General features: G+C 40.8%; 1 protein-coding gene across 4 annotated transcripts in view; it reads left to right on the top strand.

Annotated features, from left to right (window-relative positions):
- MICU1 (mitochondrial calcium uptake 1) overlaps positions 1 to 15,481 on the top strand; it is a 170,132-nt gene that overhangs the window by 114,843 nt on the left and 39,808 nt on the right. For 3 of the 4 annotated variants that reach the window (XM_075610784.1, XM_075610783.1, XM_075610786.1), the window contains one exon: positions 8,051 to 8,188. The exons of the other annotated variant lie outside the window; for it this stretch is intronic. In XM_075610784.1, coding sequence (XP_075466899.1) covers positions 8,051 to 8,188 — 138 coding nt within the window. The remainder of the gene's footprint in view (positions 1 to 8,050; positions 8,189 to 15,481) is intronic. 4 annotated transcript variants of the gene reach the window in all.

The raw sequence follows: 15,481 nt of genomic DNA, 5'->3' as shown, positions 1-15,481 counted from the left end.
GGACATGCACCTTTTTGGAAAATGTGTTGAAACTCTTTCTGTTCAGTGTGGATATCAAGGATTGTTTACTTTTCCTATGCTTTAAGATGGTAACTTCCAGAGGGATAAACTCGTCCTGTCCTCATTGCACTGCAGTATATACTGTATGCAGTCTGCAGTGAAATGCGAAGGTCCGAGATGTTTGTAGCTTTTTTCACTTATCAAGAGCTGCTGCTACTACTATATGTGGAGGAGGCAGGTCCGTCATGCTGCGTTCATACACACGGATATTCTGCCAAGGCACGCAGAGTGAAAAAGCAGTCAGGAAAAGCATACTACAAAGGACCAAAATCCTTTTTATAGCAAGAAATAGCTAACAAGAGTCCGGTTGTTCTGTTTGGCCTTTTACACCAATAAATAGGAACTACAATGTAACATGGAGATGGGGGTTGGGTTATACAAATGTTGCTGTATTGAGTTGCTCATTTATAAACTGTTCGTTAAAGCATGGATTTGTTACAGCAATTGTCCCCTTATTTGGCCTATTAGATCTCTTTAGGGACTCTAAATATTATGGAGCCAATAGCTAATCCCTGCCCCAGCGGTAAATGAAGTCTGCATCTCCTCAATGATACTTATTATCCCACTGTTACGACCGTTTTATGTGAATAGTTTCATGTCCCTGTGCCCGATGTGTATATTGCAATTCTAAGGCCACATTTATTCCAGGCGGCTCAGTAAAACAATATGGTAGATAGTATTGCTCCAAGATGTAATTCAAAGGTGTTCTAAAAATGTTTTACATTTTAGATGTAAATACAATTTGGTAAACAAAAAAGTGTTCTTGATACAGTGGGACTGCACCTTTTAAAAGGGCAAGATATAGAGCATGGGTGGCCGACTCCGGTCCTCAAGGGCCACCAACGGGTCAGGTTTTAAGGATATCCCTGCTACAGCACAGGTTGCTCAATCTAAGACTGGTTGAGCCACCTGTGCTGAAGCAGGGATATCCTTAAAACCTGACTTGTTGGTGGCCCTTGAGGACTGGAGTTGGCCGCCCCTGATATAAAGATACTGGATAAGCTGCATCATATGACTAGTTGCTCACACCGCTCCTTTTCTTGCCTCACCTATAAACACAGAGATACCCACCTCCGAGGTTCGAAATCACTGACTTTTTTCTGATTTATGGACCAAAAAATGGCTTTTTAATGGAAAATCACTTCCTTTCATTAGTAAGACTTCATTACATCTGATGGTTAATCACTAAACTGCGACCTTGTCCCGATCGGCACTTCACAGTTTAAGGAATAATCCCTTATGGGAACACTGATGCAAAAATTCCGTGAGACTGACGCATGGTGAGAGTCCCTGAAATCGGTGCAAGTAGAAAAATCTGAAAATGTATGTGTGCAGGTATATAACTGTTGAGACACTGCATAGTAGATGCGTCCAGTTGATGATAGTATATTTTATTAATGACCGGATTCTGGCATAAACCCATTTCCTTTAAAGCAGCAATTTGCGCTGCTCAAGGCCTGCATTTTCCCTGCTATTTATAGAGCACCTACTTTCAGAAATACCCTGACAATAAGTCGGTTTATGTAAGCCTCTGATTCCTTTTATCAAAGCTGCTGGATAGCTCACCTGTGAAATGACAAGTTTGGAAACGCTGCATTAATTCCTCGGTTATGTCCAAGTAAAGCTGCCAAATGTCAGCTTCCTGTGACATCCCTGGTTTTCACAAATTGGTAAAGAATGACTGTATACTGTACATTATAAAAATTTTGATAAACTTGAAGTAAAGGATCATTATTAGTGTTTCGCATTGGGTTTTGGCTCTTACCATTTGTCTCTAGCCTGCCACCAGTCCGAGGAATCCAATGATGTCACACAGACGCGTTAGCAGAAATGCCCATGGTGTTGAGAATCCATGCGCAAAAGACCCTTTGCTTCCCTTCTGCCCCTCTATGAGCAATGGGCAACACTGACTTGATTACTGTCTATAGGACCAATGTTAATACAAGATGAAAACATTCCCATTTTCTTTACATTTGTCACTGCTACACACACACTCATCACTCACAAATCACCACTCAAAATTGGTTATTTTTCAATCTACTTATCTGTCTGGGGTACCAGTAGATAAACCTGGAATATTTAACCAGTTCAAGAAAAAAATCGACGTTCAAAAAGCCACAGCATTCGCCAATTAAAGTTATTATTTTAATGCATTCAATACAACAATAAAATAAATCTGCGACGTTTCGAGCCGACATGGCTCTTTGGACGATAGATAGTTCTATCTTTGCATTATTGAGTCATCTGTTTTTTTTAATGCATCTAAGCAACTTTGTAAATGCTTTCAAGATGCAATAAAATTAAAAGTATCACCGATTTTCCATTTTAGAGCAGCTCCCTATTCTATCTCACATATTGCTGACCCGCGTAAACCTGCCCACGTTGAGCCTCCCCAGGCATTTGGTAGTTTTAGATGTAAGCCTCTTTAACTGTGCATGCAATGTCTTGTATATAATGTATACCCTGTTCATTTATGTAGCTGTATTAGTAACCATGTATTAATTGTCCTAACTCTGTGCCCAGGACATACTTGAAAACGAGAGGTAACTCTCTATGTATTACTTTCTGGTAAAATATTTTATAAATAAATAAAAATAAATAAAGTAGCTTATATTCTATTGTATGTGTGAGAACAGTCTTTACTGTGTTGGCTCCTTGTGACCTTGGGCAAGTCCCTTTATCTCCCTGTGCCACAGGCACCAAATACATAGATTGTAAACTCTACGGGGCAGGGACCTGTGCCTGCAAAATGTCTCTGTAAAGCGCTACGTAAAAACTAGCAGCGCTATACAAGAACAAACTATTATTATTGACTGCGGCAAATCTATTATGGATGCATTCCCCTCTACTGTTGTATATTATATTTATGCATTGTTGGAAAAGAATACCACATTGAATCCCCCAGCAGAGCCTGTTTATAACTTCAAAGCTCCTTTTGGAGATCATTTTATAACAAATAATTAAAAACCCTAGCAGCCATGTTATTCTATCCCAGATTGGCAGCAGCTTTGGACAGGTCATTGAGAAGTTGACGATGCTTTTTGATGAACAACTACAGAATTTTCCGTTCCTCAAATCTGTTTTAAAAAAGGTTGGGTCGGCTTGCACCTTTAATCTATGAAAGAATGTTGGCTGACTGTTTTAGTGTTAAGGCTGCTCTAATACAGTAATATATTCTTATATAATAATAATATATTAGAACTATTTTAGTTATTTGTATATTGTGAAAATTAATGTTTTGCTTTTCTCTTGGTCTGCTGAATTAAAGTATGCCAGCAATTTACATGTATCTATTTGGCTAATGATAATCTCAAACATTGACCTGTTGGTGGCCCTTAAACACTGGAGTTGGCCACCCCTGTACTATACAAATAAAGATATCGATACACGCATACATTTAACCTATTAAACATGCCACTGTCCTTTGTTCACTTTTTCGTTTCGGAAGGTAATGATCCTTTAAAAGCAGTTTAAGATCCCCAAGCAGTTATATGGAAAAAAATAGTTTTCATGGTTACTTTTTCTTTTTTATTGTGACAGAAATGAAACACAACATTAATCCCGGTATTTATGCACTTTAATTTGTGACACTTTCATAAATAGAACCACCAAACCTCCTATGAACGCCACAGTTTAGTTGTCTATATTAGCCGATTTTGACATATACCTTCCCAACAAATATAGGTAAACATCTTTTATCTGTCATGGAATAAGTGCCTCTGGACTCTGTTTTTGGTTTTATGGTGTTTCAGGGGACACGCAGTGTTTCCCAAATCCTTTTGGGCGCCATTATACAGATTGATCTGTTGGCAGCTTTTTTTTAAAGGCAATAGGAGAATTGTCTGGATAGTTGCACATAACAGATGTGTATGTGCTCCAACTGGCAAAGAATCTGTTTCTAGGCAGCTGATGTTTTGAAACGGATGCCCAAAGGAATTTTTGCCAAAGGCACAAATAGAGATAATCCCTTGCAGTGATTGGATACAAACATGGAAGCATTACAATCTGAACAGTTTAAAATTATCTGGGAAATACATGCTGAAACCTCTATGGTAATCCTAATGATTTTGTTTCTATAATTGTAACCCTCCTTGCCTGCCTCTAAAGGCATTTTGCATAGAGTTGAACTATATACATGGCAATTCTCAGTCTCCCATACCTGGTCAGGGTGCTGGGTCGGTGCAGGCTGAGCATTGATATGTAGATAGAATAAGGATGGACGCCAGGAACTTTAATACTACAAACAAGGGCTGTATTCACATTTGTGTATAATGCTCGCCATACAAAAGACAGACTTGACTTCAGACATTAACCGGTGGCAGACAATATGGTTACTCTGTGCTTCTTCCCCTGGTTGCTCTCACTCCTACGTTGGTCAGGTACTTATGTTTTTTCTATTAGTATTTGGTCAGATTCGCAATCTCCTGCATGGCATCAATAACGCCCCATCTGAAGTGGGCCCGTACTGAGAATACACTATACTCTGTGAAATCAGGATCCTGGTATGGCATACTTCGTTCATGCATATTGGGTCGGGCGTTTGCTAAGGACCTTCCGGTGAGGCCGATCCAATTTTGCTCCGGAGCTACTACTCTGAGCATATATATACAAGACTTGTGGTGAGGCCCTCTGCCAGAACTCTGGGGAACCTGCTTCTAGAACATTGTTGGAACTATATATACCCTTCTATCTCCCTATGGAGACATCACTGGTCACAAGCCCTGCAAGGGAGTGGCAATCTCTCCTGCACAGTCATCCTACATCACATGATGGGGACGGGAATAACCTGCGTGATCCCACACAGTTAAACCATGAAGACTGTGAGCCCCCTAAATTACTTGGTAGTCCCCAAAGGGGGGGGAGAGGGGTTATACATAATTATGTACACCTGTAGCACTGGTAGTGCATGCACTATTGTGAATTATTGAATATATGTACAATAGTACCCTGACCCTTTTGGTATTGAAATAAGATAGATTATTGATGTACTTGCCCTATAATTAGTGAAGGCATTTAAAAGGAACAAAATCTCTCCTAGGACCAAAATTAAAACAATAGCCTTCAAATGAATAGCTCCTAAGGTGTCCTCCAGCATGAAAGGTGCATTATGGAGTAACACCACTTGGTAAATACTGCCGCATACCAAATGTCTGTTCCGTATTTGAAATGGCACTTTAAGTTTGACCCATTCAGTTTAGATTTAGAACATGTTACAATTCCTTCATTAAATATATTGTCCTACAAAAAAGTATACAATGAGGGAGAGCTCTTACCACGGCAGTTAAGAGCTCCTTGCATGCTTGACTACAAATCAAACGTGGGCCATCAGTTTTCAAAGGTATGTTATTTTAATATACACACATAGACATTGATTCATACCAGCTTGGAGAACAAAATGGGCTATATTTACCAAGCCATACGATTTTTGGCCCATTAACTTGAATGTATTGAAAGGTGTCTGGCTGAGTAAACATGATCCAATGTCTGGTGGAGAGTTGACCTCTACTTAGGCCCTGTAACAGGGGAAAGCCTGTTACCAACAGCTAGGGCTGTGAGTGTCGGGCAGCAAGAGGTTAATCCCTGCCTAGAGGAGGCAGGAGGATTAATGAGTCCAGCTGAGCTAGTAGAGGTTTAAAAGTGAGGCAGGTACAGCCCCACACAGAGAGCGCTGTTCTGGACTGCAGAGTGACACCGGGTATGACGTATATTATGCTATGTGTATATATAGACTTTTACATTCTGGGGATGAGAAAAGGCTGTATTTTGTGTTGCTGAGCTGGCTGGATAAAAGCCTAAATTTACTTTTCTCATGTCGTTACCTCTGTGTGCATCACCTACAGGCCCTTACTCCGTATGCTATAATACGTCACAGTGCTGAAGAAAAGTTCAAATGAATGGGATTATAATCTTCTCTAGCATTAGAAAGCGGCCTCACCGTATTGTGAGGCCTTTTTACCTACACACACACACGTATTTGATCTTGTGACATATTTTTTTTAGGTTCACTTTGGCACATTATTTATTATATTCTTGCACTTTTTCTTTGTTTCTCAAATGTATTGCCAGGAAAGATACCTTTGGACATAAATCTAATTTTCAGATTTGTCCTTTTGATTGGTTCTCTTGAATGTACTTTCCTCGTTTTGCAGTGGACCACAAAGTTGTAGTTTTTATTGAAATATTAAACTAGTTCTCAAACAGAATCCCGTTACAAACCATGGAAGAAATGTATACAGTGCAAGGTACAGCGTGAAATGCTGTATTAATTACATTAGCGTTGGATACACTCTTAATTCTTTATAATGCAGGAAATCATAACATTAAAAGATGAAAGCATAAAGCACATAGAAACCCCTTGTGTTGTGTTTATACTTGAGAATAGCTAAACATTTCCAAACTTTATCAGACATTTTACTGAGAGATTAAAGGACATTTTCCGTAAACCTTCAATCTGAGTAAGTAATTAAAAATCGCTGCCAGAGGAAAAATTCTGCCTCAGCTACAGTTTAATGCACTGAAGCTCAGAGCATTGAATTGATAAGAAGTGTGATAAATTGCTCTACTATTGAGAGCAACACAAGTTCGCTATCTAGGGGCCCCTTATCTTATGTATACACAGTGTATAATATGTGTATGCTATGATTGAGAGGTCAAATGACATCAATGAATTTGCTTTTCAACATGCTCCAGTGTATTGGGGAAGTGATCTATCTAATGGTATTGATTATTTAGTGCAATGGTGGCTGTACAAGTAAAGGCTGAGCTTGCTTCTTTTAGACACATCATGGATTGTCCATTAATTCAGATCAACACATGCATCTTTCCAAAGATTAAAGAACATGTGTAGGCTATCTACTCTAAAAAGAAGCGATGTCCAGTTATAAACCGGATGTGTCTTGCTCACTAGTGCAGTGATCTTTAGTGAAGATAATGGGTGCTGCTTAGGATCTTGGGGTAGAGTATGGTATAGAAGGGAGGAACCTGTGGGTGAACCCGCCAGATAGAGATCCTATATTGCGCACACCATGAGAGTTGTGAAAGCATCTAAAAATAATTTAAGATACGAGACCTGTCAGCCTAGCCCACATAGGCTAGCTACTACCTAAAGTAAATATGGTAAAACCAGTATTTTTGTTAATGTTCACTGCAAAAAAAATAATCGTAACGTTTTGCATTTCTTTAGTACTTTTGCTGCAAGGGTTATTTTAGCATGCTTGATGCTTCACTCCACCAGGCAGCACAGCAGGGGTGGCAAATGCCAGTCCTCAAGGGCCACCAACAGGTCAGTTTTTAAGGATATCCCTGCTTCAGCACAGGTTGCTCAAAGAGTGGCTCAGCCCGCGCTTGAGCCACTGATTTGAGCTTCCTCTGATGAAGCAGGGATATCCTAAAAACCTGACCGGTTGGTGGCCCTTGAGGACTGGCATTGACCATCCCTACTCTAGAGGACCTTATGGTATTCGGGGAATGTCATATGATTATTGCCCATTCTCTAGGAGGAAATTGCATTCACACTCCATTCCATTCGCATCACCTGGGGTTCTGGCCACGACCATGTGATCGTTACCCCCAAGCGACCATGTGGTCATGATCCCTGAAGTCCAGTGGCACTCTGGTGTTGCCAATCATCTGGTAGCAAATAGGTTAATACCTGACTTGTTTCATTTATTTTTTTTAAAATAACATTTTCCAGTAGATCTGAATGGGGTACGGAAAATAAAAATCGGGAAGGTGTGAAACAATGTAAGAAAGTGTGTCCAATAGCATTAGGGAGTTGGGACAATGTGAGGAGCACCCAGAGAAGGGCAGAGCTTTCCCTAGATTAAAGTATGGATCATTGTGGGTCTGTAGTAGAGTTTCCCATCAATTTTGAAATGTATCAGATTGGTGGCTGTATCCTTTTTTTACCTGAGCCAAATGAGGGCGTGATGGCCCATGCCAACAAGCACCGGTTTCTTGCTTCAGTAACTCTGAGTTTCCCTCTCTTCAGTTCGAGCGACATGATCCAGTGGACGGGCGCATCACCGAGCGGCAGTTTGGCAGCATGCTCTTGGCATACAGTGGAGTGCAGTCCAAAAAGCTCACCAATATGCTAAAGCAACTCAAGAAACACTTTAAGGATGGAGTGGTGAGTGTTTACATGGAGATATGAAGTGGTATTCTATGTAAACAATGTAATTTTGATCACTTTTCAATCTGTGTTCTATAGTACCTTATGGTTCTGCAGAAAGTCACCAGAGTGGCGTGTGTGTGTGTGTATATATATTAATAAACCAGTGCGTCCAACTATGATGATCATTTTTGTTACTTTGGATCGCAAAGCTGTGGTTCAACTGAGTGACTATATCAATATATATTTCTATATCTCAAATCCGAACCGGCGCCTTAGAATAAGTCCATAGAAATGTCCAATGGGCTTCCAAGTATGGAAATAAACTTGAAATTAAAGTTCAATCCAGTACCTCTGAACCACCTCGATGGATCTGTGGTATGTGGTAATTAAACTCAAATCTGTTGGCATAACTGAACTACACATAACATACAGACTCGCCACATAAATTGATAAACAAAAAAATAACAAACTAACACATCACCAACAAAACCCTACAAACAAGCAAAACATATAAACAAGGAATGACAAATATATAAAACGCCTGAAAACAGTTACGCTAATTTACTTAAAAGATTAAAAAACAGTAAAAAATACTACATTTGGAATAGCGTGATGCCGCTGGTCTGGTTGGAAAAACAGAATCCTACTCGCAGCAAATACAGAGTAAACAGGCAAATAGAGCTGAAACAGGAAGATTATGGCTTTCTCCTCCGTTGCAGGGGGACATCTGTAGATGTGCTCTGATGCGGTCCACACACTCCTTGGGCCGATGCTCCTGTTCAGGGGGCAGACGTTGGGGAGAAACAACCTTTTGCTGCTTGTTTATGGTGTACTACCAAGCCTGGTAAGCCGCACTCGCTCCTTCCTTCAATTAGCTTGAACTTTAGCCCTACTCGTTTCGTGCGCTTGCGCGTCACTTCCTCAGGGGTTTTGGCAGTGTTAGAAGCATTATGCAAATTATACCTATGATCGCTGTGATTGGTCCGAAAATCGGCCAATAACCAGTGTGATTGGTCCAAAAACTGGCCAATCACAACTAACGCTTATGAAATAGCCGAAAATACACACAACACCACCAAATATAAAACATACATGAATAACACAATAAGACACAGCAGTAAACAAAACGATAAACCATATTTAGACACAATGATATCCTAAGCCCAAAAATGGGATATAGACCCATGAATACCATTACTGATAGGTGTATATACCATCCTGGATTTTACTCACTCATACTGGTACAACTTATGTTTTCAATTGCTTAAAAACATATACTTAAAAACATACATTTTTCTATTTTCTGTATAATGTATCATTACCATATACAGTACAGTAATGTAACTATGGAGATTATCACAACACCTATCTGTTAAGACAGGTGCTGTAAAAAAAGTAAAAAGAGAAACCCGCTCCTGAGGTGGTAAATCAATTTTCTAAAAATATTCCCAACTCAGTCTATATTTAAATTATTTGGAGAGAAGGTTTTTAACTCATAGATCCAGTTGGCTCCTCACCTGCTGATCTGATTGAGTCTATTGCCCCCTCTCTAATTTAATGGGGCAGTTTCTATTGCCTGACACACCAGGCCTGTTGGATTTTGGCTCTGATGTGCAAGGAAATGATGAGAAACACTGTGGGTGGTCAGTCCCTTTCTAATATTGTACACATGTTCGTATATTCTTCTCTGAAAGGTCCTCCTAGTCCTCCCTACATATAGCAAGCCGCACGGGCATTGCAAAATGTAAATTACGAATGTGGATTGACAATTTATACAAGACTTAACCTGATATTCTTTGGAGGTGACATTGGACTTGAATGTCTTTCCACTTACACCATATGCACATGCTGTGCACATAGTACAAGTGAAAAAGCCCTTAGTGGGGTTAGATAAAGATGACCTAGAATGTTGCAAAGGACAACCAGGTGCTACTTTGGACTTTAAATTAGTGGCTTTAATGAAAATTATATTGTGTTTTGATGACAGAATCTGCGCCAGTGTGTTATCCCGAAGGAGAATAGGCCAATGTTTTATTTAAAATGTGTCGTATTTTAGGGGCCATTTGATTGTATTGTGTAATAAATGAAATTGGTTGATTAAACTCAGCAGATGGTTCATAGTTTTTTATTTATATATATATATATATATATATATATATATATATATATATTTATATATATACTCTAATAATGTACCTCTATCCAACTGATCTACTTGTGCTAACTGACTAACAGAATACTTTCTATCAATGAACTTGTGTTTCAGTTCGTTGGCCTGGACCGTAAATGTCTCTTGATCAGAGCAGTTGCGCTTCAGGCAAACGAAATGGTCTTTAGGTATATTCCTAATCCAGTGAGGATTATGATGGCTGTCTGCCATCAAATAGTTATCGGCCTGCACAGATGTGTGTGTCTACTCCTAATATTGTGTGACAGTTGTTACATTATGTATTTTTGTCTGTTGTTCTTCCTCCAGCCGATCTAGTATTAGTCACTTTTGTCCACTCACATAGGGTGTTTCTCGTATGAGTAATCATTCAATCAATTTAGACTTTATAAGGCATGGGGATTCCCTCATTCCTTATTCTCTGATGAAGTCGCCATAACCTAAGCGACAAAACGCATAAGATTGTGTTGCCATTGGCTGTTCCAGGAGCCTTCTGTATAGTGCCTTGTAACTATGGAGGGGAGCTGTGGAACTTGGAGGAGTGATATTGCTGTAGCCGGGGGACCTGTGTGTGGACGCACAACACTGGAGATACCCGGCTGTGAAGCAGGAGATGACACACGTTCCCAGCCACGAAATTTGGAGCCCCATACCTGAAGACGCACAACGGAGGACTGATGAAGACGCCCAATGCGCATATTTTACTGAATTGTTGTAAGTGACCTGATTTTGAGCTTGTGATATTAAAACCTGATACCCTTTACAATATGGAGCCCGCACTGTCCCGTTTTGTCTTTTAGGTGTGTGTGTGTGTGTGTGTGTACAGATCCGCTTATAACATGGTGTGAGTGTGGCGCCCGTTTTTTTAAAACTATTTTTTTTTATAAAGCTTTATTGCTAACGGATGGACACACACAATACTCCCCTGCACAATACATCCCACCCCCCTCCCCCGCCCATCACATACCCCTGCCTGCACATCACCCCCCCCTGCACTTCACATCCACCCTTCCTGCACACACACCCCCCCCCCCCCCCGTGTTGTCTGGCATTCTGTGACTGGATTTTTCTTTTCCACACTTGTCTTTTGCTACAGGGTCCAAACTGTCTTAGATGGACTTGTTCTCCATTTCAATGGCACACCATATAGGGATAAAGATATTGGGAAACAAATATAGTGTAACACAGTTTATTTAAAAAAATAAAACCCTATAACCATATAGGTTATCCACTCACACTTTGTAAGTAGTTAAAAGGCAGTTGGAGAGTTTTTAATCAAACTGAGTCTCTCACACTCTGCTTGTAACCCGATCAGCTAGTGTCCGTTCTGTTTAAGGTTGTAACCTGAATTGGAGATCCGCTGGGGACTCAGACCAGCTGCTCCGTGTACTGGCGTCTGTTCTCCCTGACAGCCGAACACTTCCGCGTCATGTGTCTTTCCCCAAGTATCGCGAGATCTCGCCTGTGCACTGCTCCGCTTCCAGTCCGTTCGCGGTCGGGACTCTCTCTTCCTCGATCCTCCTGCTGCGTTACCGCCGATCACTAGTCACCCGACGTTTCACCAATAAGACTTCTTCAGGGGTTAATGATGACATACCTGTCCCTACTTTATTTATAAGCACCTCCCTATTCATATTGGTTCCCATGAATACAATACAGATTTGTATAAAAAAAACATCTTAACTTGTAATACTACATGCATGAAACAGAGTTGATACTCCTATTCTATTTCTCTGCTTTTGTGGGGTCGTGGACCTAATTGGCTGCATTAATTAGGGAAAGGTTAGACACGGTTAACACCTCCATATATTGATTGTTATAATACAATTTGTATTTGTATTGTGGTTATATTATACACTTTTTGATATTATTCACTGTAGCGCTTAAAGTTATATATATAAATTATTGTTGTAGAATTGATGGGATGGAGGAAAGAAATAAGTGAAATGCCAAATTAATTCTTTGCTGCACAAAATGTTCTGGATTGAGCACTAAAAGCAGCTTTAATTAACTGCATGGAACCGTTTTCTTCACCTGGATGCACATACAGGAAAGATGTTTGCTGAAATAGTTTTCCCACCCCTGCTAAGTTAGAAAGCTTTTTAAGTTACTTAAGAAATCTACAGGAACAGGGCACCTTGTAATGCACTTTGCAGTTTATAATTGGGTTAATTCTAGCTTGATTTCCTTTTTAAAATACAATTTGATTATTTTTTTATTCATGTAAAGCTATAATTTGTACTGTACAGCTGAAAGCAGCGTATTTGGTATTTTTAGAATTGGTTTAATAAAAAATATTAATTTAAAATTGCTTTCTCTGTCTCTGTCCCTCTCTCTGTCTCTCTGTTTCTCTCGCTCTCTGTTTCTCTCGCTCTCTGTTTCTCTCGCTCTTTGTCTCTCTCGCTCTTTGTCTCTCTCGCTCTCTGTCTCTCTCGCTCTCTGTCTCTCTCGCTCTCTGTCTCTCTCTGTCTCTCTCGCTCTCTGTCTCTCTCGCTCTCACTGTCTCTCGCTCTCACTGTCTCTCGCTCTCACTGTCTCTCTCGCTCTCACTGTCTCTCTCGCTCTCACTGTCTCTCTCGCTCTCACTGTCTCTCTCGCTCTCACTGTCTCTCTCGCTCTCACTGTCTCTCTCGCTCTCACTGTCTCTCACTGTCTCTTTCTCTCTCTCACTCTCTCTCACTGAACCTCTCTCTCTCACGGTCTCTCTCTCTCACTGTCTCTCTCTCACTGTCGCTCTCTGTCTCTCTCTCTCTCTCTCTCTCTCTCTCTCTCTCTCTGTCTGTCACTTTTATCTACTGTATGTACATATTATTATTGTTTATAAGCCTTGAACCACAGGAATGGATTAAAATTGCCATTATGAATTAAGCTATCAATTCAGAAGCCAAATGCTAAACATATGAAGAACTTCTTCTTTATTAGGTATTTTAGGGAAAGTGGCAAATGATGATGCTTGGGGCACAAAGTTGCAAATTTATTATGAACTTGGCTATAACTGCATTTTTTGAGAGAACTGCATCTTTAAACCGTGCATCTGAAGAGAGTTATCGGTATAATGCTACGAAGAGCTCTTATGTTGATTCGCTAAAAGGCATCACAACCTACAACCAACCCGTACACGATATTGAAACATCACAGCTGAAGAGCTGTTATTTTCAAAACATCACAATATGCAACAATGGCCCAGAGGCTGGATAACAGTGATGGGAGAGGCTGGATAACAGTGATGGGAGAGGCTGGATAACAGTGATGGGAGAGGCTGGATAACAGTGATGGGAGAGGCTGGATAACAGTGATGGGAGAGGCTGGATAACAGTGATGGGAGAGGCTGGATAACAGTGATGGGGGAGGCTGGATAACAGTGATGGGAGAGGCTGGATAACAGTGATGGGAGAGGCTGGATAACAGTGATGGGACAGGCTGGATAACAGTGATGGGAGAGGCTGGATAACAGTGATGGGGGAGGCTGGATAACAGTGATGGGGGAGGCTGGATAACAGTGATGGGGGAGGCTGGATAACAGTGATGGGACAGGCTGGATAACAGTGATGGGACAGGCTGGATAACAGTGATGGGACAGGCTGGATAACAGTGATGGGACAGGCTGGATAACAGTGATGGGACAGGCTGGATAACAGTGATGGGACAGGCTGGATAACAGTGATGGGACAGGCTGGATAACAGTGATGGGATCAGTGGAGGGCTGCATCAATTTACTTTCCATAAATGATCACTAAACCAGTGTTTTATTTAATGGGCGATCAAAAGGATAACCAGTTATCTCCCCTGGCACTCACAGCCTAATTAAGATTATATATGGCCCTAGGCAAGGTACTAGTCTGGGTCCCCCCTACCAGGCCATTAGAGGCCGCTCTTTAAACCCCCTCTCCCATTCCATATAATTAGAAGCTTCATTAACTTCTCCGTAATTACCCCTGCTGTGATTTTTCATTCATTCTTTTGAGTTGAAATAGGTCTTTTGAATACAGCATCCATGCTTTAATATCTATCTGTATATGCTATTAAAGAGGCACTCTGTCTAGATTACAGATGACCCCAGAAAAGAAAACACAATATAGTGTACACTGTGTATTGTGAATGTGGAAGTATGGCACTGAACTTGGCTCTTATGTCAGCATTCTTACTAGAAAATAGACAATTAAGCTCATCCAATCAGTGGCTGTGCAGTGTCTTCTTTAATGCTGTATTAATGTCGTCAGCGGTGTTAACCGTGAAACGCGTAGAGACGGAATAGGTGAAGGAAGTGTGAGCAGAGTCCAGGAAAATCGGATAATTCGCCCAAACACATTGACAACGGAGGCGGGGAGCACACTAGGCAGTGACGTCAGACGCCCGGGAGGTCGAGGAGACGAGCGAGGCGGCGCAAAGGGGAATCCCCTGTGAAATTCGGTTCAGCCAGGGGAGGTGCAGGATTGCAGCAATACAATTATTGAGTGCCCCAGAGCAGTGCCGTGGACTCTTATCTTACCATTCCTTCATTCATTTATGCCTGTGAACGTGATACCAAGTGGATCAGGAGAAAATTAATAAAGCATTAAAGAAGACACTGCACAGCCACTGATTGGATGAGCTTTAATTGTCTTGTTTCTAGTAAGAATGCTGACATAAGAGCCAAGTTCAGTGCCACACTTCCACATTCACAATACAGTGTACACTATACTGTATTGTGTTTTCTTTTCTGGGGTGATCCTGTTCCTTCTGGAATTCGGAGGAGTATATGTTGAAAATTGAGGACTCCGGGAAACAAGTCCTTACCAGACGTTTTGAGCTCATCACACAACCAGTATCTATCACCTGCATATGTTTATCCACTTTCACGGTGTGGGAGCACCGTCCACTTTTTTGTGTGTGTGGTAGATTACAGATGATCGATGGTGCACTATATCAATAATCCATAAATTAACAGATCTTTATCTCTGGAAAAGGGTTCTAATTATGGAAAAAATTATTTTCTCTAACAAACTCACAATTTTGTTGAGAAATATAATAAAGTATGATTACCATACATTGGAATGCGTTGCAGGCCTCTGGCAGCAAAGAAGGGAAGTCTGTTTTTTTACATTGACAGCAGACTGCCTCCCCCTCAGATTAGTCACCATGCGCAGAAGGAGCTGGCACAA

This window comes from Ascaphus truei, chromosome 8, assembly GCF_040206685.1.
Source record: "Ascaphus truei isolate aAscTru1 chromosome 8, aAscTru1.hap1, whole genome shotgun sequence".
Classification (NCBI taxonomy): Eukaryota; Metazoa; Chordata; class Amphibia; order Anura; family Ascaphidae; genus Ascaphus; species Ascaphus truei.
This window is presented reverse-complemented; position numbering and strand designations above follow the sequence as displayed.